At 40.9% G+C, this 25,593-nt stretch overlaps 2 protein-coding genes across 2 annotated transcripts; both read left to right on the top strand.

The window, feature by feature from the left end:
- Nucleotides 1-529: 529 nt before the first annotated feature.
- On the top strand, nucleotides 530-4,757 carry aurkb (aurora kinase B). Its single transcript, XM_083785297.1, has 9 exons — nucleotides 530-625; nucleotides 1,051-1,089; nucleotides 2,316-2,382; nucleotides 2,606-2,648; nucleotides 2,867-3,055; nucleotides 3,582-3,720; nucleotides 3,811-3,959; nucleotides 4,070-4,244; nucleotides 4,351-4,757. Exons 1-9 carry the CDS (start codon nucleotides 617-619, stop codon nucleotides 4,522-4,524), a joined length of 984 nt encoding a protein of 327 aa, XP_083641423.1. The 5' UTR covers nucleotides 530-616; the 3' UTR covers nucleotides 4,525-4,757.
- Nucleotides 4,758-6,001: 1,244 nt separating this feature from the next.
- Nucleotides 6,002-25,241, top strand: bod1l1 (biorientation of chromosomes in cell division 1-like 1). Its single transcript, XM_083786008.1, has 28 exons — nucleotides 6,002-6,243; nucleotides 7,240-7,364; nucleotides 7,559-7,749; nucleotides 7,941-8,432; nucleotides 8,776-8,925; nucleotides 9,154-9,314; nucleotides 9,775-9,871; nucleotides 10,024-10,141; nucleotides 10,485-10,548; nucleotides 10,683-12,525; nucleotides 12,638-12,708; nucleotides 12,929-13,049; nucleotides 13,218-13,328; nucleotides 13,412-13,455; nucleotides 14,215-14,302; nucleotides 14,568-14,632; nucleotides 14,776-14,857; nucleotides 15,447-15,505; nucleotides 16,513-16,576; nucleotides 16,735-16,781; nucleotides 16,931-17,141; nucleotides 17,534-17,607; nucleotides 17,920-18,028; nucleotides 18,763-18,830; nucleotides 19,573-19,678; nucleotides 20,111-20,210; nucleotides 22,017-22,079; nucleotides 24,333-25,241. The coding sequence occupies exons 1-28, from the start codon at nucleotides 6,127-6,129 to the stop codon at nucleotides 24,454-24,456; spliced, it is 4,965 nt and encodes a 1,654-aa protein (XP_083642134.1). The 5' UTR covers nucleotides 6,002-6,126; the 3' UTR covers nucleotides 24,457-25,241.
- The last annotated feature ends 352 nt before the right edge of the window (nucleotides 25,242-25,593 follow it).

The raw sequence follows: 25,593 nt of genomic DNA, 5'->3' as shown, positions 1-25,593 counted from the left end.
GCTCTCGAATTGACCTATAGGCTATATGTTTCACAATGTATTTTCTTACTCCTGTACTAACTTTGTATTTCTTTATATCCAGGAACATTATTATTAATATATGAAAATAAACACATTTCGCAGCTTGTACTTTTATGAGTGTGTACTGTGTGTTACAAATATACCTTATGTATCTCTTGGCTTTCCTATTTAGGTTTATTTTATGATGATAATCCGTGGTATGACGGTGTAGGTAGGCTGCTGCGAACCGAAAACAGGAGGTTTCTATTCCAAAATCCGAACAATTGTGGTGGTCCGTTCTAGAGCCCGCCTACTGTTTTCGTATCCGCTCCCTAGCTTGATCGCTCTTGAACTAAACCGGATCAGCAACTTGACTACGCCCATAGACCCAGTACGTAACTTCCGACTACTTCAATGCACCAACCACAACGTTACATTCCAACCAATGGGGAAGGTTTCAGTAGAACATTTGGGACCAATCGCGAACAACTAGCCCGTCTTTAAAACATTGGCGGCTGTAGCAGGGAGCCAGGGAAGAAGGAAACAACTCAGGGTCGCTTCGCTGCTTTAAACGTGTTTATTTTCTTTCCGTCCGACAATTTTTACAATTTTCAATATGTTGCAGGTAACGTCTTTGTTAATTTCCACCGATGTATGTCCCCGTGTTATTGTGCAGCGATAAGACTGGACAGATCACAATGTAACTTCTTTGTCGATAACTAGCATTAGCATTAGCATTGTAGTGACAAAGGTAACGCCTAAGTAATATCGAACGATGTATGTATATAACCTTGGCATGTAATGGAAGGTGATTGATATGAACTCAGCGCACATATGTCATTTATGGACAGCTAGTAACAGACACTGTGGTGGAGTAAGTTACGTTAGCTAGTAACCCTTAGCATCCTTCCTTGTGTGTGCGGTGCACAAATATACCCACTTGGATTTAGGGAATCGTAGTAGTAGTAGTAGTAGTAGTACAGAGACAGTAGGCCTACAGTTGAGTACAATAAGCATCACTTAAAACGAATCCGTCTGTTTCTTCCACAGAACAAGGAAAACAAAGATCCCAAAACTCTCCAAAGACCAGTAGGTTTTCTATCTCTTCCGTCTAATCATTTGCTACACAACAGTAGCAAGGCCTACAGTTTGTGGTGTTTTGTCGGTGCCCTGACATTAGTTCGACGGTCCAAGTTGGTCTTTGTCTCTGACATAAAAATAAAAGCCTGGGTAGTGGGTACCGACTCCGAGGCGATCTCTGACATAAATAAGCCTAAACCAGAGGGAGCCTAACTAACCACCCTTTTGATTGATATACTAGTCAGAAATGTAAACAGCACGTGGTACAGTTAAGACATTAAGGCTAAAGTATAACAAAAGTCCTGGGGACTTGTTACCATTTTGGTCCCATGTATTCATTAAATGAATCAACATGGTATAAAGTTACACAATAATGCATTAAATCAATCAACTTTATTTGTTCAGACTAAGGGTCCAATAAAAACGGACAACATAAAACACTACATACAGAGAAGAAACACCCCTAACCCATAAAAACATACATTTTACAATAAACATTCATACCGGTGCAGATATTAAAATAGGGTGCATTTTGCATCCCAAAACACAGTTTATATTTAATAAAACGACCTCTGCATCCACGGGATGCACTACTGTACTGTACTGTTTTTATTTATTTTTATTATTATTCTACTTTATTTTGCTAGCTTTAGTTATAATAATAATATCATCTTCTGTTTTCTACATGAATATAACCACATAATCCACATTATAACCATATCAAATTAAATTGTAGTTAAATGCAACGTTGTTGAAGTGGGACTCATAAAATGTCCCTGGACTCATTCTAAAAGACCATCCCTGCATCCCGGGACTCATTACATTGAAAACCTATTTACATCACTGCCAGTGCTTCCAAAAAGCAGACTGATACCTGGTGCTACTGAAGCTGGGGTTACACGGCAGCATAATTATACAGTACAAACTGTAGTTGTGGGCAGTGTTGCCAACTCTTGTGAGAAATAAGCCAACCCACCTCCAAAAACAAGCCCAAAACAAGCCAACTCTTGGCGAGAGAAATAAGCCAAATCTTCCCTCGAAAAACAAGCCCAATAATATCGCCATATAACTAAATATTTGATGCATTTATCATTATAAATTCTATGTATGTCTATAATTATGAATGTTTTGGTCATTTATTATACTATTCCACATTTTGGCACACTGACAGCTGGTTATCAACTGGAAGCACTACTTTTTTTTTAATGTCTTGTCTGTCTGTTCTCAAATTTCAGTTTGCCACCCCAACTACAGTACCCGGCCCACAGCGTGTTCAGGTGAACCGCACGACTGGGATCACAGGTACCGACTGTTCTTCTCCTGTATTCTAGTATTTTTTTTTAATCTAAATAAAAAAGGTCACTTAACAGCAGAAATTAATGTATCAGATTCAGATACTGTTATTGTGTGTTTTTGTTACTGTAATTGTTTATGATTCAATGTAAGTTTATTATTAGTAAATATTTGGAAATGAATGTATGCTGAGAATGTGAGAAAGATGACCTGTTTGTTTTGGTGTTTTTAGGGCCTGGGAGAGCCCTTGTTGCTTCATCCTGCACTGCAGCAAAGTGAGTCAAGTATACAATACATACAACACTGTAATCTACTAGTTTTATATTGACTGTTCTATCTATTTACTATAATGCACCAAGTCTCTGTGTACGTCTGTAATCCCCACCGACTTCAAATTCGACATGCGTGTTCCACACCATGTGTTGTCTTGTCTACTGTGTCAAGTGTGTTTGTCTCAAACATAAGCTCCATTTGTGCATTCTTCTCTTCTCAGGACATTCACACTGAATGACTTTGAAATTGGTCGACCACTGGGGAAGGGCAAGTTTGGGAATGTGTACCTTGCAAGGGAGAAGTCACAGAAAGCCACTGTGGCACTGAAGGTTCTGTTTAAATCTCAGATAGAAAAAGAGGGCGTGGAACATCAGCTGAGACGAGAGATCGAGATTCAGTCCCATCTCAGGTTAGTATTATGTAATAGGTATTTATCTGGCTCCATGCTCAGGAGCGTGTTTTACTCAACCCTGTCAATTATTTTCAGTGATAGCTTCATTTTATTTCTTCAAAGAAATTTATTTTCACTGGAATATAAAAGTGCTGTGCAAGTTTTGCCATGCCCTGTAGGTTTTAAACGATCTGGTTTGCCATTGTAGTAGTACAAAGCATTGTCATGCTAGACTCACAAGAGTTCAGCAGGTGCAAATTGTTAAACATGGGTAATAAAAAATGGGGAACATCCAAAGTGTTTTTTTGTTTTGTTTTTAATTGATAGCCAGATAAGCCACAGTCAAACTTCATTTTCAGCCCTCTTGTCAGCACTTACTGTGCAGCTATGCATTAAGCTTTTAAACTTGTTTCTTGATTGTGGATGTGGCCATTGTAGTATTTGCTTGTAATTCTCTGCAATAAGGTACACACATTTGTGACATTGTTTGTCATTTAATGTCTTTAGTTGTAGCTCCTGAAATATCACTCTACCCTCTCCTCAGACATCCCAATATCCTCCGCTTTTACAACTTTTTCCATGACCGCACACGAGTCATTTTGGTTCTTGAGTTTGCCCCACGCGGTGAGATGTACAAGGAGCTGCAGAGACTTGGACGATTTGACGAGCAGCGCACTGCAACGGTACAAGTCGATGTTTTTAAGAGGCACTCGATTTATGTTTCTCCTAATGTGAAAGAGAGGTGGTCTAATTCTAACATTTTAAATTATCAGTTCATGGAGGAGGTTTCTGATGCATTGAATTACTGCCATGAGAACAAAGTCATTCATCGTGACATCAAGCCAGAGAATCTACTCCTTGGCTTTCGTGGGGAGCTTAAAATTGCAGACTTTGGCTGGTCTGTCCATGCACCATCTCTAAGGTAAGGAATTCACATATGTGATGTGATGTGATTTGATTATATATGTATAAAAATGAATGAGCTGTAATAACAGGATCTCCTAAGGGCCTAATGTACTATAACCTTCTTAGGCGACGCACCATGTGTGGGACACTGGACTACTTGCCCCCGGAGATGATCGAGGGGCGAACTCACAATGAGAAGGTGGACTTTTGGTGCATCGGAGTGCTGTGCTATGAATGCTTGGTCGGCAACCCACCTTTTGAAACTAAAACCCACACCGAAACCTACAAGAGGATTACAAAGGTTAACATCTATTTTTTTCCCAACCCACTTTTTTTGTGTGTGTGTGTGTGTGCTCATAATTTTATTATAGGATCAACCGAGACAATGTTTTTCTTGATATTTTCAGGTGGACTTGCATTTCCCAGCATTTGTCACAGAGGGACCCAAAGACCTGATTTCCAAGCTTCTCCGCTATAATCCAGCTAACCGAATGTCCCTCCAGAACGTTATTGACCACCCCTGGGTGCGTGCAAACTCGAGACGGGTCTTGCCTCCTGTCTGTGCATCTGAGAAACAATGAAGACCACCACCTTTTTACGAATTTGAACTTTTTATATTTGTTTCTATATTTCTATCCTCAACTGTTTGTTTTTCAAATTCACTTTTTATATTTGTTTCTATATTGCTATCTCCAATAAATACACACCAATGTAGGCATACCATTACGCAAGGTTAGAGATGTCCCGACGCCATGTCTTTCCTTTTTATTTTCCTTGCGGACTTCGTTCAACTACCAGTCTGTAGTAATCTGTTTGGGGGGGAGGGGCCCAAACCAAACCAACATCCATTAGAGTGTGGAATTTAGTTAATGTCACTGTCTGTTGCAGACGGACAAGTAAGACCCTGCTCACTGCAGGGATGTCTTCAACAACTCTTTAAACTAGATGTATTTCCTCTCATGCAGGTGCGGAAAAGCATGACACAGGTCCCCGACCTACATAGTCGGTTATGCCAATTGTTGTGTATTTTTGTCTGCTGTAATAAAATGCTTTTTCTTTTTTAAATATTCAACATGTGGGTGTCTTGGGTCTCTTTGTATTAACTCCGCCAGGCTGAAGGCGTGTTATTTTAGGCATTAAAGCCTTGATATTGGTACACATTCTCAATACCTGGAACTGATGTACACAAAGTTGCTTTACATGTGTGGTGTTGGAAGAGGGCAAATATTGGGGGGAAAAACTAATGTAAAAGAGATACAAGAGTTGATACAAATCAAGAAGGACCTGTGATATTGGCTAAGCTTGACTTCCTATACCTGTCCTGCTTTTTAATGCTTTGTATACTTGTGTGTGAAACATTATAGAAGGAATATTAAAAGGGTCACCAGATGGTGAGAACTGAATCAGGGTTTTAGGTTAGATAAATGTGTATACTGTATGTAAACTGCAAGTGACCGATTTAATGTTAACAGGGACACATGTATGCATTTCTACTATACTTCAGTAGCTGAAAGTGATTTTTATGTTAATTGGGAGAGCTTTGTCTTGACACTTTCCAGTGCTCAAACAGTGGGTTATCTGAGTTGACTGCGGATAAATGGTTGAATTGAACTACATTGGTGTACCTGTTAAATTTGTCTAGTTTTAATCACTACAAACAGCGTTCATAACTTAACCTTTTTAATGGCAGTTGATTACATGGTCGTTCCACCGGTAGCGTGGCCGAGCGGTCTAAGGCGCTGGATTAAGGCTCCAGTCTCTTCGGGGGCGTGGGTTCGAATCCCACCGCTGCCAATGTTTTGCTTTTGTTTTGATGTAAAACACTTTTTTAACCCCCAACAAATTGTAAATGATTCAGAATGTAATTTAGCAACTCCTATTTAATTTGAGTTCGTTTTGTATTATGGCTGTGTCTCTTGGCGCCTCTCCAGGATCATGTGTGTAAATTATACGCCACTAGAGGTCGCTCGCTGATAGAGTGTTCCGTAGTCGAAGCGACAAACATGCTTATTTCCTTCCGGGTGAAGCGTTTTCGAACTTTTAGAATCATAATAGAAGCAGAAGAGCCCCGGTGTTACTGTTGGATGAATGTGGGACATTTATCAGGCAGCGACCTGTTTAGTATCGATACGTTATTTTCCCCAAGTACTGTCTCCTATTAAACTGTATCTGAAGTTCTGAACATGGCAGGATTGCCTCCCGGCGACCCACAGCTTGTGTCTATGATCGTGAATCATCTGAAAACACAGGGACTCTTCGATCAGTTCAGGAGGGATTGTCTTGCAGACGTGGATACGAAGGTCAGCTACTACAGTTTACAACAAGAAGCATGTCCCCCAGTTAACCCTAACTAACGTTAGCTAGAGTGTTAATTTGTATACATATCTAACTAACTAAAGTATAATAAATCAGCACAACATATAGAGCGCAGCGGCTCTTGGCTACTGTGGCTAGATAACATGTTTACTCCACACACACAGAGTACATTGCATGTTAGTAGTCACACACACTGATTGATATTCCATACATTTCATCATGTATTCCATACTCGGCCATAGAAAACGGTGCATTTTCTTGGAGGTATTCTATCAACTCTAAAAACTTCTATAATTGATTGATTGAAACATTTACATTACACTAAGTCAATACAAAAAACTGTTACTTGTGGACGAACCATGATAAAGCATTGCACTTGTTTACAGCAGGTTCCATCATTTTCAAGTTTAATCAGAACATTTAGAGACGTACAAATATACACTCAGAATTTATTTACGTGGGCCAGTCGTAGGTGCTCTTTGAGAGTGGTTTTGAAGGAGTCAAGGGATTCACATGTCTTTAATGGCTGTTGGTAGGGCGTTCCACATTTTGGTGTCCTGTACTTTTGTTCAACTGTACTTATTCTACAAACTGTTGATACAATTTTCAATCAATCAGGCGTGTTCCTCCAACGAGCACATCATGCACATGGATATGGGACAGTATATTTACGTGCCCCATACTGTGCTGCCTGTGACTGTCATTACAAAATGTAGTCTTTGTGAAATGTGAATCTCGTGGAAATTGTGACATATTTAGCTAAATACGTTAAATTAAAAAAATCACACCCATGTGAAGTGAGTGGTCCAACTCCGTGTGGGGGTTTCCGGATACATTGCATGCTAATAAGCTATTCTAGGGCTAATAAAAATGCATATTAGATCATAATGTAGTTCCACTTTCTGCACTATATTGTTCCTGTATTGTTACTTTCAGTGTTATCTGTATATAGATTAAACATCCATCGTCCACCTTTACAGCCTGCTTACTTGAATCTGAAACAAAGAGTGGACAACTTTGTGTCCAACCACCTCTCTAACCACACATGGAGTCCACATTTGAACAAGAACCAGCTCAGAAACAACATCCGACAACTGGTTCTACAGTAAGTGAGAAGCGAGCGTTGACTAACTTCATTATGTACACCCCATCTTCCATGCACCCTACTCAGGCTACATACGCCTCATGAAAATCCTTAATATATTATTCATGTTGTGTTCCTTTGCGTTCCTATGTCTGCGTTCCTACATTGCGCGGACTAAACCAAGGCTAACGATGCTGTTCTCTTGTACTTGTTAGATCTGGAATGCTGGAGCAGGGGGTGGACAGGATAGTAGCACAGGTGGTGGACCCCAAAATCAATCACATTTTCAGGCCTCACGTGGAGAGGGTGGTCAGGGAATTCCTGTCCCCTGGCAGCTGCAGTGAGGAGCCCCCTCTTCCACTGGCTCTACCAGAGATGACACCAGATGGCATCGTTCTTGAGCAGGGTACATAATATATAATACCTACTTAGGGGTGGGGAGAAGGTGTTGTTTTCAACATAAAATAATATCAACTCTTATATGTTGAGTGATCGAGGTTCGAGACGGTAAACATTATATCTTTTAATTTATTTTATATTTTTTACATTCTGTGGTTTGACACATTTTATCTAACATCAAAATTCACCCGCTTCCAGCCTCACCGTCAACACCAGCCACCTCCTCGGCCCGCAACGCCATGTCTATCCTGGACACCATATCCTCTCTGAACCAGGAGGCCAGCTCGAGGGCCACCCCCGGAGGCCGGAAGGGTCAGGATTCAGAAGAGCTTACAGGGGTGGAGGAGGGCGAACAGGACATGAGTCTCACAGATGAGGAGGGCGATGTCGATGGCGACGAGAAGATGCCAGACGAGGCGGAAGAGGCAAAGCTTGCGTCAGAACTCCAAGCACTGGACGTCAAGGTGGAGGAGGCTCAGGAGGAGCAAATGGTGTCTGATGGACCGATGGAGGAAGTGCAGATGGTGCAGGTGAAGGAGGAGGAGACATCAGGTGGTCAGGAGCAGGTGGATGATGCTGACAGGGCTGGCAGCAAGAACACAGGCAAGCACATGGAGGACAGGCTGGAGGATGAGCCACTGAAACCCTCCTGTCAAATCAAGCAGAAAACCAGAGAGAGGCTGAAGGAAGGTGAGCTATTCTTTCTATTCTATTCTTAAAAAAAACACAAACAAATGTTAATTTGCTGTTAGAAATAGTATTGTTCTTTCTGTTTTTCCTTTGTCAAAATTATCGTTGTCTTGTATGCCTTAAACACTTTTCCATATAGGCTACTGCATATATTGACGTACCTAATCATTGCTTCTTCTTTGGTTCTGTTTAGATTGGTGAATGTCTCCCCTTTTATCTGAACTGATTGTTAATTTTATACTAAGCTTTTCTTTTTAAACTTTCTTAATACACGTTTGTATTTACAACCCTTGTTGTTATTACAAAGTTAATGTACACGATTATTCTGTCTTCTCCTAATTAGAATATTCCTTGGAGGACTCTGATCTTGATGGCCTGAGTGACATCACAGTGAGCTCTGTCCACACCAGTGACCTGTCGTCATTTGAAGAGGATAGTGATGAAGATCAGCCTCCATCTGATTCCTCAGAGGATGGAGTGCTTTTGTCAGATGGTCTGTTGATCATACCTCTGTTTACATGTTGTTAATTATTTCCTAATAACCTTTTAGCCAAACAGCATACTACCACATTTAGAAAAATGAGTTACAGTCCACCTTTGTGTCCTTTCCTAATGTTGTTTCTTAGTTGCTGGATGACGAACACCATAGTCATGGCCATATGGGTGTTCTTTTATGGTGGTTTCCTTTGTTCATGTTCTCTGTCTTTGCCCAATTTTAAAGCTGAGGGAGGAGAAAAAAAGCAAGGCAGTGCTGCAGACACTGAAGACGACAAAGAACCCAAGCCTCGTCGAAAAGCCTACGTCCACAAGCCCTTCCTCTACTCCCGTTATTATAGCGACTCGGATGATGAGATCACTGTGGAAGAGCGCCGAAGATCAGTAGTGAGTATTAAAGTCTTGCTTGTCTATTATTGACTACTGTATTTTAAACAGAATGGAAACAACAGATTATTGATCAACTATCTGATTTGCTCCCCACTAATCTGTAATGAGTTTATTTACTGGACATAGTTGATTATGAAATTCCATCCGTCCAAACATACTATGTTGTTTATTTTTAATAGCTTCAAGTTGTGGTTTCTGTCTGACCATCATTTATCAGTTCCTTCTTCTCAATAAGTCCCTGCTTCACCATCACCTTAACACCTGCGAGCTGCCCAGTACAATTACATTTATTCTTACTGTTGAACACTAAACAGCTTTTGCATTTTGCTATAACTGTCCAAAATCAGCACAGGGAATTAAACACCTGTTTTTTAATGTTATGTATGTCTGATGAAAACCCAGGATGTGTTCTTTTTTTTCTCTTGCCGTATCGCTTCTTTTGCTCCTGTTCTGTTAGGCCAAGGACAAAGAAGATAGACTGCTGAAAAGGCAGCAGAACAGGGAGCGCTGGGAAGAGAAACGAAGACAAAAAGCAGCTCTGGCTGAAGAACAAGGTATTTTTATGACGAGTATCACACCTTTTATCCCTTGCTGCTGCTGATCTAATTTCTCTCAAACACACACAGTCTCAAAAACAAGTGTGAGATGAGAAAAAACATTGAATGAAATGTTAGACTGGCAGCTAATTGTACAATTCCATCCAAAGATGCAAGACGACGGCTAAGAGACTCGCCCAGTCTGGAAGGCCCCAGGGCCAAAGAAGCTCGTAAAGAAAGGAAGGTTCTGGAAAAGAAAATGGCCCTCAAGAGGAAGCTTGACTCAAGGTGCATTTACAGAACCTTATACTGAATACAGAGACAAACACATTTTAGCTGCATGAAGCCTGCAGCTAAAATGTCATTGTGATTTTGTGGTTATTATCTCAACATCAATATTTTATTTAGATGTTTTGAAGCTTATCAACCTGGCCATTGTTTTTAACTACAGCAGAAATGAAATGTTTCAACAGTATCCTGTTGAAACTTTACTATTTACTATACTATACTATGCTATTCACTATTGAAAGTAAATTTGTACAATACTACTATTCACCATTTATTGTCAAACTTTACTATATATAATATTTTGATAATTGGCTTAAGATACTATATCACATTTACTCCTCAGGAAAGAAGGGAGTGTGTCAAGCAAGAGGAAAGGAGATGCAGGTGGAGAAAGCTCTAAGAAAGGAGTAAGTAAACATGGCTGGATACATTTAGGAGTACTGAAGTAGTATACATTAGTATTGAAGTAGTATACAATTCGATACTGAGTTGTTTTCGCATTGTAATGTATTGTGTGTTTTGCCTCTTGTCGTTCCAAAAGGAAGTGAAGCCTTCATCCTCAAAGGCGTCACAAGCTAAGCCGATCAGACGAATATCAGAATCCGTATTATCAGATGAGAGACACAGGAAAAGTGGTAGCATCTCTGAGGATTCAACCGAACCAAAAAAGCTGTCAGACAAAAGCCGCACACATTCCTTCATCCTGGAATTGGAGCAGGGTACCCAGGAGTCACTGAAACATCGGCCCTTAGGAAAATTTGATCGGCTTCCCCGCAAGGAGCTGCATTCTAAAGAGCGCAAAGAGAAAGAACGCAGCCTGTTAGACGACCGCACTAAGCTTAAACCGAAAGTGGAGAAGAGAGTTGAGTCCCAAGCAGACGAGACCGAACAGAAGGATGGAGTCAGTGTTAAAGTAACTCCCGATGAGAAAGGAGAGAAGAGACCCAAGGTCAAAAGTGAAAAGAAACTGCTAGGAACGACTAGGGAAGGGAGAGTGTCTGAAAGTGTAGCCGACGAGGGGGCTTCGAGAGATGCCACTTCCAAGAAGTCAAAGACCCCAGCTGTGGAGGCTGCTAAAGTAGATAAGGAGAAAGACAAAGATAAACCTAAGGACAAAGAGAAAGTTAAAGAAAAAAATAAAGGAGAGAAGACGCCGACGGTTCTGAGTAAAAGTGAAACTAAGCAGGTACTACGCCCAGATTCTGCAGGTTCCTCTGAGGACAGGTCAGACATGGAGCCAGGTCCTGACAGCACTAAGAAAAGGGATAAGCACTCAAAGGAAGTTGTGAAAAAAGTAAAATGCCACACCGATGACAAGCAAGTGGAGAAGCCCAAATCTAAATCTGACGCCAAAGACAGCGAGAGAGAGAAGACTAAAGCAGAACTAGACAGCCAGAAATTTAGCAAAGCTAGCTCTGAAACCGAGAAAGATCCAAGGAAATCCAAGTTCACAGATAAGGGAAAGGCTGTGGAAAAATCCAAATTGAAATCTAAGGAGGAAGTGAAAACTGCCATGTCAACAAAGACTGACAAAAAAAATCTGAGTTTGGAAGGCAAAGGTAAAGGAGTTGCAAATGTGGCCAAACATGAACAGCAAACAAAAGAAAAGAAAAAAGAGGGAAGTGCAAAGGAACACAGGAGGACCCCAGAAGACGCTCCACAAGATAAATTGGAGAGTAGAAGTGCCAAAAAAAGGTTAGAGAAGAAGGATAACATTTCAGAAAAGAAAGAAGAGAGCTTAGATGAGAAGAAGGCATGCAGAGAAGACAAAACCGACAAGTCTGAAAGGTCCCAGACGCCTTCCGTTTCCTCGCCATGTCCTGAGTCAGAAGAGCCTCCAAAGAAACGAGCTCTTCTCCAAGATACGAGCACAGACTCCGAGCCCACTGCTACCACAGTTGTTACCTCTGTGTCCGAAGACACTTACGATGCACTGAGTGACATCACTCCTGAGCCAGACGACGGTGAGGCGCAGCTTCGACTCGGTGAGCTGGAAACACATCCCATGCCACCTGAGGCAGATGCTCTGCTGACTCTGATGGACATATGTACATCGGCGGACGCAAGACTTGTGCACAGCGTCTGCCAGGAGGTTGCCGTCCCTGAAGTCATGGCCCCTAAATTGACACTCATTGATGCTGACCTGAAGATGAAAGAGGCGGCTTTGACTCTGCTTTCTATGGACCCTGATAGCACGTTGTCTCCCAGTCTAATCGCGGTGGACTCCAGAGAAGATGGTGAGGTGAATCCGCCTCCACCAATGGATACCACTACATCCACTACATCTGAAAAGGAAGAGCCGAATGCTACTGATGTTCAAATGGTGGCACCAGCTCTATCTCAAGAGGTGGATAAGCCTGTTACTGGAAAAACAGACGGCATGGGTAAATTGAAAAAAGTCAATCTGTTGTAAATATCAGATTCATACTCATACTCAGATTCATAAGTGAGTATTTGTTTGTGTTTTTTCATAAGCTAAATCTGTTCCCTTTGTAGATGCCCCTGATGTTAAGGCGAGAGAAACAGATGTGCCACAGGTACAAACATCTGGTTCATTCGCTCCTGAGGTGAGAATACATTGTTGTGCCTTCAGACAGAAAAAAATAAAATAAACGTTCTGCCAGATTAAAATTCATATTGAATACATATTTCACTGAAGCTTTCATTGAATATCTGAAAATGTTCTGTCAAATTCAGCAGGATCTATTTAGATCTAAAAAGCAATATTCCACTCCCTTTCGTCATCTTTCATCTTTAAATCATACCATTGTTCTTTCACACGTGTAGGATGATAAAACCACCTCAAATGAACAGCAGGCTCCGGTAGCTGAAGAAAAAGCTGTTGAAAGTGAAACTGTCCCTGAGGTACAGCCTGTTAAGGAACTTGCACCACTAGCTGATGTACAAGGTATTTCACATGTCTGTTTTCATGGCTATTTATTATAATTCACCATGATTCACTATTGCTTTTGCATTTGTCTTTTGAACAATTAACGTCTTGCTTGTATAAATACAGAATGAAACTACTAGTAAATAAATAAATAGAATTATTACATTATATTCTGTAACATTTCAGGTGCAGAATGTCTGAAATCCGAAAGTGAGGAGACCAGAGATAAAAACATGGAAGCCATTGTTTTTGACCCACTTTCTGTGGAACAAGCGGCAGACACTTCCCGCAGACATGGTGAGGTTTTGTATATTGTTTCTTCCAAATAATTAGCTTTCCCTTTAGCTTTCCAGTGTCCTCATCGGTTTGTTGTTTTTTAGATGAAATCCAGTCAAATGTGGCAGCGGTCAAGACAGCCACTAAGGTGAGTTATCATTCATTTACTGATACAAACAATTTGTGGTCAGAAAAGTTGAAAGTGGAATGCTGTGGAAGTGCTGACCACGATGAATGTGCAGTATTGTAGAAAAAGTAATTAAAAGTAGCGAGTGATGCCAGGAGTGACATTTCAGACTGGCACAAAAAAGCATATTCACATATTCACCTACAGATACGACTGATCATAACACATTACCAACCTATCACTGCGCTCCGAACAGTGAGATCGACCAATACACAAACACTGTGTATACGCCTCAGAAAAGATATAATACCTGGAGCACTTGGCTCATATTTGGGTAGTCTTCTAAAGTACCCAGGTATTATATATTTTCTGATGCAAGTTGTCCCTGTTGAGCACAGCACCTTTCTACCTTCTGATGGCTAAAGCGCACAGGACTTCTCTAACTGTATACGCCTGCCTGCCTTCACAAAGGGGCGACACAGACAAGATTCTGATGGAATTGGGCAGGCCACTTCGATCAGTTTCACTAACTGGGTCAGTGCTCTATGCGGCCAAGGCATTTGCCTATGTCGCCCACTCCTGGTGCCGCCCCTGGATAGTCGTACAATACTAGAAATACAAAAAACACACTAACTCATAGCCAAGGTTGCATCGAGGTTACAAATTGATGCAACCTTGGCTATGACTATGAGTGAGTGTTTTTTTCGTTTTTTTTCCCGAAACATAATTCAGTGAGCAATGTTGAAGTTCATGGTGGTCTGTTATTGAATAATACTGTAGGTTGAGCAAATGGCAGATGAGAGCAACCAAGCTAAGATGGATGCAGAAGATGAGGACAACCAGGCCAAAATTGATGCAGATAATATTAGTAAGTGGTTCATCTAACTTTACTTCGTATTTAGGACTGCACAGCACATGCAGTTACCTATTACAGTGAATAATGAGACCTTGGCCAAACAAAACATATTGTTTGAAATGTTTAATTTATAACACCTAACATATATTAATAAAGTCGTATATTTCTCTTAAATAGTACACCCAAATGTTTTAGTTTTTAAACACCTGAGCTCATCTTAATAGCAATTTACCAAACCTATAAAATACAGTCAATGTTTTCTCTCTTCACTGTTTAGATGAGGACCACAATGTAACAAAAGCTGAAGAAAATGTTGCACAAGAAAACAGAGACCCACAAAATGTAAGATTTTCTTTTAGCATGTGTTCACAAAGTGAACAGAAATTTAAATGTATTTATATTGTCCTTATTATTTCCTTGTTGATTCTCATCGGTCTCATTTTTCTTTATTGCTCTCCCTTTTGCTTTCTCCATTTCTCTCTCAGTTGGAGTGTGATGCTCCTGACAACCCTGGCGAGGTCAGAGAAACAAGACGATCACGACAAACCAAACTAATCAAACAAACCAGTGAGTCTTCTGGGCTCTGGAAATTGATTTATTTTAACATGTTACCATTAATACACCAAAAAAGGGGGGAAACATTATCACTTTCTACTTAACCAGTGCCTCTTTATTTCCTTTATTTTGGCACCTGTGTTCAAGGCATAGACCACCAGAGTGACAAATATGTCACCACCAAAGCACAACGACACACACGACACAAGCTGGCATTTCCATAATACGTTGATAATTTTTCATTAAATATTGTTTAATTTCAAGAGCTTTGTTTAACTACAGAAGATGTGCTCCGACTTGCTGACATCACCTCAAAGTCTGCACATCTTGTTGACATCTGTTCCTCTGCATTTATTTAATATTTTTTATTTAATCTATCTATTCTCTCTCTCTCCCTCTCTCTATTCTGTTGTCTATATTTCCAGTTATGATAATGATTTAATAATAGGACAGTGTCAAATTATATGAATATGTTCAAATATAGATCAAATACCATATAGGGTTACAATATAGAGAGTATGCCCCCAGGAAGTGGTGTGGCTTTTGCGGCGACGTGTTGCTGGTCTGGTGTGTTGCTGATTGTTAAGACTGTATTTTTCAGGTAGTGCCTCCGATTCAGACAGACAAGAAGATGAAAAGGGATCAGGCTTGTCAGAAAAGGTAATTGTTTGGGTTCTTGGTGTATGTTAATCAGACTTAAAGTGATGTTCATCTATGGTAGAACCCTGGATTGTATGTTGCTTCTGTGATCGTGGAAGTCGTGATTCCAGTCACTCTTACTGTGAACCAGGTATAAAAATCACATTCTCTGACGATTCATTGTCACACTAATAATTGTGATTAACGATTTAATTGTGCTTTGGTATCGAACATTGGAACATTCAGTTTGGCCTTTTTAGGCTTCATAAAATATAATACAAAATATTGCACAGGGCAGATATAACTGATACAAATAACTTGTATAATACAAAGAAATTATATATTTAATAATTCTACAAGCTTACATTGCATCACTTTGTGACGCGATTGGCCATAATTTCTTCACACTGGCTTGGGAACGCCTCAGGTTGGCGGGAAGTCTGAAGCTAACAAATAAGTCCTGGCTGGTATTTATTTCTGGTAAAGTAAAATGGTTTAATATTACAATTACACTTAATTCACTAGTGCCACAGAATTCCAAGTAACAATGTATGCCCAGTAGACTAGGCAGAAAAAAATACCAGGAGACATCTTTTTAAATATATAATTAATTGCGAACGCAGTGAGCCACTTACTATGAGACCCTGCTGCTCATGTCTGTGTATGTGTGTGTGTGTGTGTCTGTCCCGCTGTGACACCACCCGCCCGCCACCAGAGGGCGCAGCTGTAGCACACACACACACACACACACAGGGCGCAGCTGTAGCACACACACACACACAACCACACACACACGAGCTGCGTTCGCTTCCCGTGTTTGCGCGTCTTACTTGTTATATAGACATTATATTTGTTCACCTTCGTTTATGGGAAGGAGTTGCTACTTCCGGTTACATGCTCACAGAGTGCAGAAGCAACAAATTCAGATGATCTACAATATTTGTACTTATCTTATGCCCAGGTAGCTACACAACACACATTTCTACCAAAGTTCAACATCTTTGAACTCCTTCACATCTGTTTTCCAGGACGGGAGAACAGAAGGAAGGGTGACCCGCAAACGGAAACTGCCTTCAGCGACAGAGAACGCTGGTATTGTGGCTGAGTCTTACGTTGACACGTTTGGTCTCTTTTAACGAAAGTGGATTTTTGGTGTTTTACATACATTCAACAAAAGTTTACAGGTAATGTTTTGTTAATACTGTTAAGGATTTGTATGCAAATTATTTTTATTTTCTTAAATGAATCAGGGGAGGATGGAGATAAAAAGGAGAGCCAAGAGGAACCGTCTGCTGAGGTGAGGTTTTAAAGTTGCATCAATGAGAATATGTATATATTTTTTTAATTAAAACCAGTTCGTACATTCATGTATTTTTCCCCCAACAATAGCAATCTGCTGTACTTCTGTGGTTCCACGTGTTGGCTCAGACAACTTTGTTTCCACAGGAAACTGAGCAGGAGAAAGTTGCAGAAGCCAAAGCGCCACGCAGAGGACGGTCATCCAAAACCACCACTGATGAAGAGGAACAACGTAGAGGGCCATCATCCAAACCCACCACTGAAGAAGAGGAACAACCTAAAGAGACAGATGTATCAGAAGAGATGCCCACTCGCAGGGGCAGGCGAGCCGGAGCCCAGGCCAAGGATACCACTGACGGTAAGCTGCTTATTCATCATTTTGCTGTAATATTGTGATTCGATATTTCCAAAAAAGAGCCCAAACCATTTCTGACACAGCGACTACTAGTATTACTGGTAATGATGACAATGATACTAATAAAATGTATAATATAAGGGATTACATTGTCTACATCTATACAACTGGCATTTATCAGAACAAAGAGGTAGGAGCGCACAGCGCACACCAATAGTGGGGAGGTGCTGACCACAGCAGATAAACTTGAACAGAAAGTGGCAACTCGTAGTTACAATGCAAGAAACTTTTGACCAACATTTTGGCACAAAATACCTTCTTCAGGGTTCAAGTAATGTATTTATCAACATGAGGTTTGAAAATGAACTTGTGAATTGCCCCCTCTCTCTACTTAGGTCAGTCTCCTTCTGTGAGCCCGGCCCAGCCAGGAGACAAAGAGGAACAGTCAACTGAGAACAAAACAGACCATGTATGTTACCAGTAAATGTCTTTCTCAACATAATGATTGATTGACATCTTTATTGACAAAATGCATATAGTATAAAGATATTTGTACATATCTGTCTAAAGAACAAAACACAGTAAATTCCGACAGCTTATTTCCATTGTGGTCCATTGCGATATACAGTATGCAGTACATATATCATATCATATACACCTTCTCACTCTCTCACTTACACACCCACACACACACACACACACACACAGCCTACCGTAATAACACCCACATATTTGTACATAATGTATGTGAGTGAGTCATCCCTGTAAATTGGGTCCCTAGGTCGAGGGGGATGAACAGCCCCAGGAGGAGCAGGACACGGCTCAAAAAAAGCCTGGAAGGCGGGGCAGACCCTCCAAGGGAGCTGCAGGAGTGTCCACGGAGGACTCTGGTAGGGCCTATTTATGCTCCCTACAGAGACTGTTTCCAATTCCAACAGACTGATGAAGCATTGTTTTTGATTTTGGATAGTTGGTGTAGTTGCTTATTTGGGCTTGCTTGTTGCTTTCAATATTATTTTTGAAAATAGCTGATGTAATAGGGCTCAAGTGGTGAAACCGGTTGCTTGTTTTGGGCTTGGTTTCATAGACCTGGTTGCTTGTTTCACTTAAAGAATCCGGCAACACCGGAATCTCCGTATCTGCACCAAAACAAAACACTTTTCATCAGCCCAGGGCTAACGACGGGCTTAGCCTGTCGGGCCACGACCAAACAAGTCTGGTTGGCCATCAACTTCCGAATAGAAGTCCCGACCAGTCCAGAACGGCTGATAGTGCCGTGCCGACGGTGGTACAATGGGTGCGTTCATAAACTCACTCTTGAGAACACTTGCCAATGCTATTCTCATTTGTAAATTGCAACATAATTCTAATCTGTGTCCTCTCACCTTCTGTGTGCAGATTCCACAGCAGGGTGGAATTTCAGATTTTCAACCAGTATATTAAATATATTAGATATTTAATATATTGCTGCTGAGTCTTAGTCAGCTTTCCTCTTTGTATATCTAGGTGAGCACTACAGTGCTACTTCATTCAAATTAACTTGTGAATTGACCTTGGACGACACCCCCCCCTCCCTTTCTCTCTCTCTCTGTCTCTGTCTCCCCCTCCCTCTCTCTCTCTCTAGGTCAGTCTCCTACGGTGACCCAGCCAGAAGACGAAGAGGAACAGTCAACAGAGAACAAAACAGACCACGTATGTTTCCGTACCCTGACATATTGATTGACATCTTTATTGACACAATGCATGAAAATATTTGTACATATCTATCTGTAAAGAACAAAACACACGGCTTATTGTCTCCACCAGGCCGAAGGCATGGGGGGAGAGTATGTTTTGCGCTCCGTCCGTCCGTGTGTCCGTGAGCAGCTAATCTCCGGCACCGTTAACCCGGTCGATGCCAAATTTTGCACACACACTCCCTGGATGCCAACGATGAATCTCTGCCCCAACATTTCCAGAACGGCCTGTTATAGCGCCACCAGGAGGCCGCTTTGTGCAAAACAAGTTTTTGCACAGTACACCTACAGATTTTGTCCAAACATCGCGCAAATTGGTACACAGTCTCTCTAGAGCCATTCAACGAAACGGGTCTTTCAGATTTCTCAGACTCCATCCTGATTGGTTAAGATTGGCTTCCAAAGTTCACAGGAGTGCTTGCCCTTTTATCCAACCACCAGATGAAGGCAAGCTGCAATGTCCTACATTCCTATCCTGGTGGAGACCTGTGCCCAGAAGGGCACTTTTTCTAGTTTTCATTGTGGTGTATTGCAATATATGCAGTACACACAATACAGTACATACATTTATTCAGTGTTAGTGATGTCTTAGATTTATGTTGATTTGACTCAATGGATTGAATGATATACCTTCTCTCTCTCACACACACACACACACACACACACTGTAAGTGCTAAGGATTTAATGATCTCCCTAGGTCGAGGAGGGGGATGAACCGGAGGAGGAGGACACTGCTCAAAAAAAGCCTGGAAGGAGAGGCAGACCCTCCAAGGGAGCTGCAGGAGTGTCCACTGAGGACTCTGGTAGGGCCTATTTAACCCATTCTGGGTGGGAACCTTATGTTATAATTTAGCTATTGAAAAATAGCAGATCTACAAGCTCATAGCGCGCCACCAAGTGGCGCGATACGAGCTTGTAGGTCTGCTATTTTTGGAAAAATCGTGAAAATATTTATTTCAGAAAACTGAGGACAGGCCTAAATGGGTTAACAGTATCCTTTAGGGGGTCTCAGCGTTTTTGGCTGGGGGATCCCCGGAAATGCTTTGGTGACCAATTTTACCTTGCACATAATTCATGTGAGATGACTCACTGTGAAGCGTTGTGATGCAATCTATTCCTTCTCTGGTACATTTTATTTTAATTATTATCCTTTGAGCCATTAAGTGACATTTGTCATTGTAACTTCATATCACGTTTAAAAATAAATGTGATATGATCTTTGTTTCTCTTTACAGCTGATACACAGGACAAAGAGAAGGAGCAGAACGACGAGGAAGATGATGAAGAAACCAAGAGCAGAACAACGCGGTCCGCAGCTCGTCTTGAAGCTGAACGGTACTTTAATAAAAGATTGACTATATGCACGCACGCACAACATTGGTCATCATGAGGACAAACATGATGTTACAATGTTATATCCTAATATACATTGCAAAGGTCATACATAATCAAAGGTTGTGATTTGAAATGTGAGGGCTTTCGCAGGCCCACATTCGCTGGGCAAGAAAAAAAAAATTTACATGCAGAGATTAACAACCATAACTCAAATCTAACAATTTGGCATTTTCTGGTGCGCACCATTTGGCAGTGATACGCATTATTGACAGTCTTGAAACGGAATCTTGACCATGAAGAACAAACCTGATTCACAAGACATACTACTTACTTACTTTACTTCACAAGAACAATATTTGTGCGACTAAAGGATTAGCTGAAGAATATATGTTTTACATGCAATAAACTACAATGTAACTTTGATGTGTTTGCATTTAAATCTGGAGCCTTGGCTTGCACCATATTGACTAGTAGCAGTGCAGGAACTGGAGGGACAAGACACCAGAGCTAGTATAGTGTTAAATCACATAGCCTCATAGGACACATATTCCATTGTGTGAAGGGATGATTGCTCTGTGTTTAATTCAGAAAAATTACATGGTAGTCATTTAGAAAAATATTCATTACTTGAGTTCCTTTGCATTCTTGTAGTATGCAAAATAATACAAGTGAGCAGACTTGCACAGGGCTGAACGCATTACCAAAGGCCAATACCTAGTCGTTTTTGGCAGAGAGTGTGTAAACATTAGGGCTGTCCCAGACTAAGGATTTTTATAGTCGACTAATGACTTTCTTTCCCCTTTTCTTTTTATTTGTTTTTGTGGGGGCTGATGGGGGCTGGTGAAAGTTACAGGTGTGTGTGATATTAAGTGTGAGCTTAGTTTACCATAATCACAGGGATCCGTAATCATGTCATTTCATCATATTCAAGGGCCGTTGGAGAGAAATGAAACTCCATTCACTTTACTGCAGAGAGTGTGTCCAGCTCGTCCAGCTTGTGTTTCTGCAACTGTCAAATCTTCTACATGTATTCTATTTTCGTGGCACTCAGCATGTCACCCTATAATTTGGCTCTTGGGGAAAACTAATTGGGGAACCCTGCAACAGAGAATCATTCCATTTGGGCTGTGGGGGTGCTTAATGTCTGATTTAACATATACTTGCTTGGTTTCTCGCGATAAATCATGATATAACCTACTGTATAACTCTTTTTTTTTATATTTGTTAATTAGTATAACTAATTAGGCCAATCTAAGTCGAATCATGCAATAATCATACTATAATTCTAACAATGTCTGTGTGTGTGTGTGTGTGTGTGTGTGTGTGTGTGTGTGTGTGTGTGTGTGTGTGTGTGTGTGTGTGAGAGTGTGTGTGTGTCAGAAACAAAGCATTAAAGCATTATCTCCTCATTGCCTGCACCAATCGCTCCCTTTTCACACAGGCATTGACCATATGAATATGGAGGGCGTAACGGAGCCCTTTATTCGATTTGACACATTAATGATTAATAATGAATTTATTAGTGAATAAAAAATGCGCAGTACCCCCCGCGGGGGCAAATATCTCACAACGGGTAAGGACTAGTAATAATAATACATCGACTAAGAGATTGGTGGTTGACTAAGACTCATCCGATCGATTATTAGACTATTCGACTAATCGAGGTCAGCCCTAGTAAACATGCAGTGGCATCAGTAATTCAGTATGACACCAGTCCATAAATCTGCCACAGTAGCCACAATCTGCCACAAAATCCATAATTGCTGAGATGCATATCAAATTGTTTTGTTCTCCATTCTTTAATAGAAACAAGCCGAGTAAGCCGTCTACACGAGCCAGTAAACAGGGCACTAAAGAGGAGAGCACACGGTAAGTCTCACTCATCAAATGATGGTATAATTGGTCATAATAATTGCTATCCTTACCCTGAAGAAGGCAGTTGTCTGTCTGTCGAAACGGTGTGTGTGCACGGCCACTTTTCTGTCTTTTTAAGACTTTACATTCTTATACACGTATACACCTAAATAAACCAGATCAAGCCCAACCCGATTTAAATTTGAATCGGGTGCGGAGGGGTGGTCTAGATAGACTACCGGTAGTCTCTAGACTTTTTTTTATCAGATCTTTGATTGGCCACTTACAAAACCTACACCTACAAAACATGTAGGTGCCTGCTGCCCTGAACTTTTTAACTGTACTTTTGTAAATGCCAAATTGGTTTGCGATGAGGCGGTATTCTTTCTCGTCTCTCTCCTCCCTCTCTCCCAGGGAGCCCCCCCCCCCTCTCTCTCTCTGCGAGCACGCACACACACACATACACAAGTTTAGCTGTTACTATATTGCCGAAAATCTCCCATGCAAAGTGTTGCACAGTTGCAGCCACTGAGATAATGGATGATGGATGTGAGAATCACTCGTTAATATGCTCTGCCCCCGGTGCGCATCAAACTGCTGTTTCCTTAACAAAGCAAATCCAAATACTGTGCTTTTCAGTGTGTCAAGGCAGGAGGGAAGAATGCCTAAAAGTGGGGAAACACAAGATGTGGTGACCCATTTTATAGTAATAATAGGCCTATTATTAATAATAGGGTAAGCTGTGTGTATTATAATAATAATAATAATGTATTATTGAGTGGTGCAGCCACTCCAAGGAACGGCAATGTGTGTCCCTCTGTCTGTCTGTCTGTCTGTCTGTCCGTCCGTTTAGGGTACCAACAGGTGACAAAGTAGTGCTTCACACTGTTCACAGGTGCATGATGGGGAGTTTTTTTAGTTGAGTGTACTCGTACAGTACAGTACAGTACAGTACAGTACAGTACGAGTACAGTACAATGTAGTACACTAAAGTATGAGTACAGTACAATGTAGTACACTAAAGTACGAGTACAGTACAGTACAATGTAGTACAGTACTATTACATTACAGTACAGTAAGAGTACAGTACAATACAGTACAGTGCTAGTACAGTACTAGTACATTACAGTACAGTACAATGTAGTACAGTAAGAATACAGTAAAGTACAATGTAGTAAGAGTACAGTAAAGTACAATGTAGTAAGAGTACAGTACAATGTAGTACAGTACGAGTACAATACATGTACAGTATGAGTACAGTACAATGTAGTACACTACAGTACAGTAAGAGTACAATACAGGTACAGTATGAGTACAGTAAAGTACAGTGTATTACAGTACAATACAAGTACAGTACAATGTAGTACACTACAATACGAGTACAGTAGTACGAGTACAATACGAGTACAGTACGGTACAATGTAGTACAGTACAATACAGTACAGTGCTAGTACATTACAGTACAGTGCAATGTAGTACAGTATAGTACAAGTACAGTATCAGTACAGTACAAGAACAGTACGAGTACATTTCAGTACAGCACAATGTAGTAGGCTACATTACAAGTACAGTATCAATACAGTACAGTAAGAGTACAGAACCAGTACAGTACATCACCACTCTGTTCAGATGGGTCTGATTTCATTATACACACAGCTAACCTGATTAAAAGTGGGCACATGTAAACACCAATCGGTGTTTACATCGGGTTTATTTTAATCAGATTGGAAGAAAGGTGTTCATGTAAACGCAGCTAGTGTGACGGCCAAGCTACACCAGGCAATTTTGCGCGCGTGCGTATGCGTTTACTGCGCGTGTTTACTGCGTGCGTACAGTGCGTTTTGATAGGATCAATATATGTCAATGATACCAGCTACACCAGACGCACGGATACCATCCTACGCGTGCTCTAAAAATAGGATCGGTTCTAAAAAAAGATTACGTGCGTATGCACCCATGCGCGCATATCTATATATCCTCCCGCACAAATCTGTCGCGCGCCACAGATCTGGTGTAGCCGGGGCATTTCGTACGCATACTTTGTGCGCACAGTGCGCTTACGTCAAACGCACACATGCCCGGTGTAGCTTGGCCGTGAAGTTCATCAGCGCCACTTGAAGGTAGGTCACCCTGTGTTATTGCAGCTGTTCATACCCCAGTCAGACAGACATAGATAAACGCCATTGGAGCGGCACCGCTCAAAAAGATCAAGTATGGACAATGGACATACAGAACCACCAAGACTTATTCCTTGTTTTCCCTTCGCAGTGGAGCAAGAGGCCAAACAGCAGCAGTGAAGGCAGGTCGTAAACGAGAACCCAGTCCCCCTGCGGTACGCACCCGAGGAGGACCGAAGTCAGATGAACCCCCCGCCAAGAGAGCCAATCGTTGATCACTTCAAGTAGAATCCTGTCCCTAAATGGCCGCTAATTACTTTAAATATATATATATTTTTCACTCTCACAGCATAGTGTTGTCACTGCTGTTCGTATCAAATTCACGTTGAAGGATAACAAAATGATGGCTACTTCCTGTCCAGTTAGAACTCCTTGTGTTATGTTGTTACCCACATAAAGTACGGTTTGACAGGGAGCACTGGCTACCAGCTCTGTGAAGTATTATAATACTTATACCCAATCATTATAGATCCTTAATCTTAAGGATTTGTGGAAGAATCCCATGCTCGTACCTTCTACTGCACTACAGCCATATGGTTTGGATCTGACGTCTTTCTTCCATCACTTATCATCATCATTTAGGGCCAATCATGGCCTTATGTGTAGTTGGGGTGAATTTTGTGAGGAGAGGGTTAAACATGAATTGCAGAGTCGACTGCTTCACCTTTTGGCAGGCAAGCTGTCGCACATTGAAATGCTGTTGAGTTGATTTGTTTTGATCTGTAGTGCGATCAGTGATCACTTTATAGTTTGCACCTCTGCTTTACAGCCCCACATGTACATAGAATCACTGTGAAGGATTAAGCTGTCATTGTGAACATGAATATCCATTCTGTGAATGTAAGAAGGTGTTTTCCTCCCCACTATATATTTTTTGTGTATTTGGCTTTTATACTTCATTGCTCATAATAACATGGTTATAGTTTTAGTTTTCTTATCTTCATTTTTGAATGCTAGAATTGTACTGGACACTAACAGGAAAAAATGTGAAGTCATTAAAAATGTTAAAACGTTTTTGAAAACCATGCTGGTGTAGAATATAATTTTGTCTAGTTATTGGTTTTGTTTTGGAGATGGATTGGGTTTTCTAATGGCTGCCTGTGATGTCTACCCAGTATAGACATTGGTTTTAATGTACTGTATATTACGTTTTAACCATTTTCCTGTTTCCATACATACATTTTTGTGCTTCTTAATATCTGTGGTCCATATGGCCCATGCATATTTCTATTTTTGTAACAAGGTCACTGAGCTTGTATTGTATGTTGTGAGTCTTTTAACTAAATAAATGCCTTGCAGATCAATAGGCCTCAGTTTAGTATCCTTCTCTTAATGTTGGCTTAGATCGTGTA

Source organism: Protomyctophum parallelum (assembly GCF_964188405.1).
Source record: "Protomyctophum parallelum genome assembly, chromosome: 16".
NCBI classification, from domain to species: domain Eukaryota; kingdom Metazoa; phylum Chordata; class Actinopteri; order Myctophiformes; family Myctophidae; genus Protomyctophum; species Protomyctophum parallelum.
This window is presented reverse-complemented; position numbering and strand designations above follow the sequence as displayed.

Bases quoted from the DNA above. Each gene is read 5' to 3' on its own strand.
- aurkb (XM_083785297.1), top strand. The intron at 2,649-2,866 runs GTGAGTCAAGTA...TTCTCTTCTCAG, and splicing joins TCATCCTGCACTGCAGCAAA to GACATTCACACTGAATGACT. The intron at 3,721-3,810 runs GTACAAGTCGAT...TTAAATTATCAG, and splicing joins ACGAGCAGCGCACTGCAACG to TTCATGGAGGAGGTTTCTGA.
- bod1l1 (XM_083786008.1), top strand. From the start codon at position 6,127: ATGGCAGGATTGCCTCCCGGCGACCCACAGCTTGTGTCTATGATCGTG. The intron at 12,709-12,928 runs GTGAGAATACAT...TCACACGTGTAG, and splicing joins CTGGTTCATTCGCTCCTGAG to GATGATAAAACCACCTCAAA. The intron at 13,456-14,214 runs GTGAGTTATCAT...ATAATACTGTAG, and splicing joins CGGTCAAGACAGCCACTAAG to GTTGAGCAAATGGCAGATGA.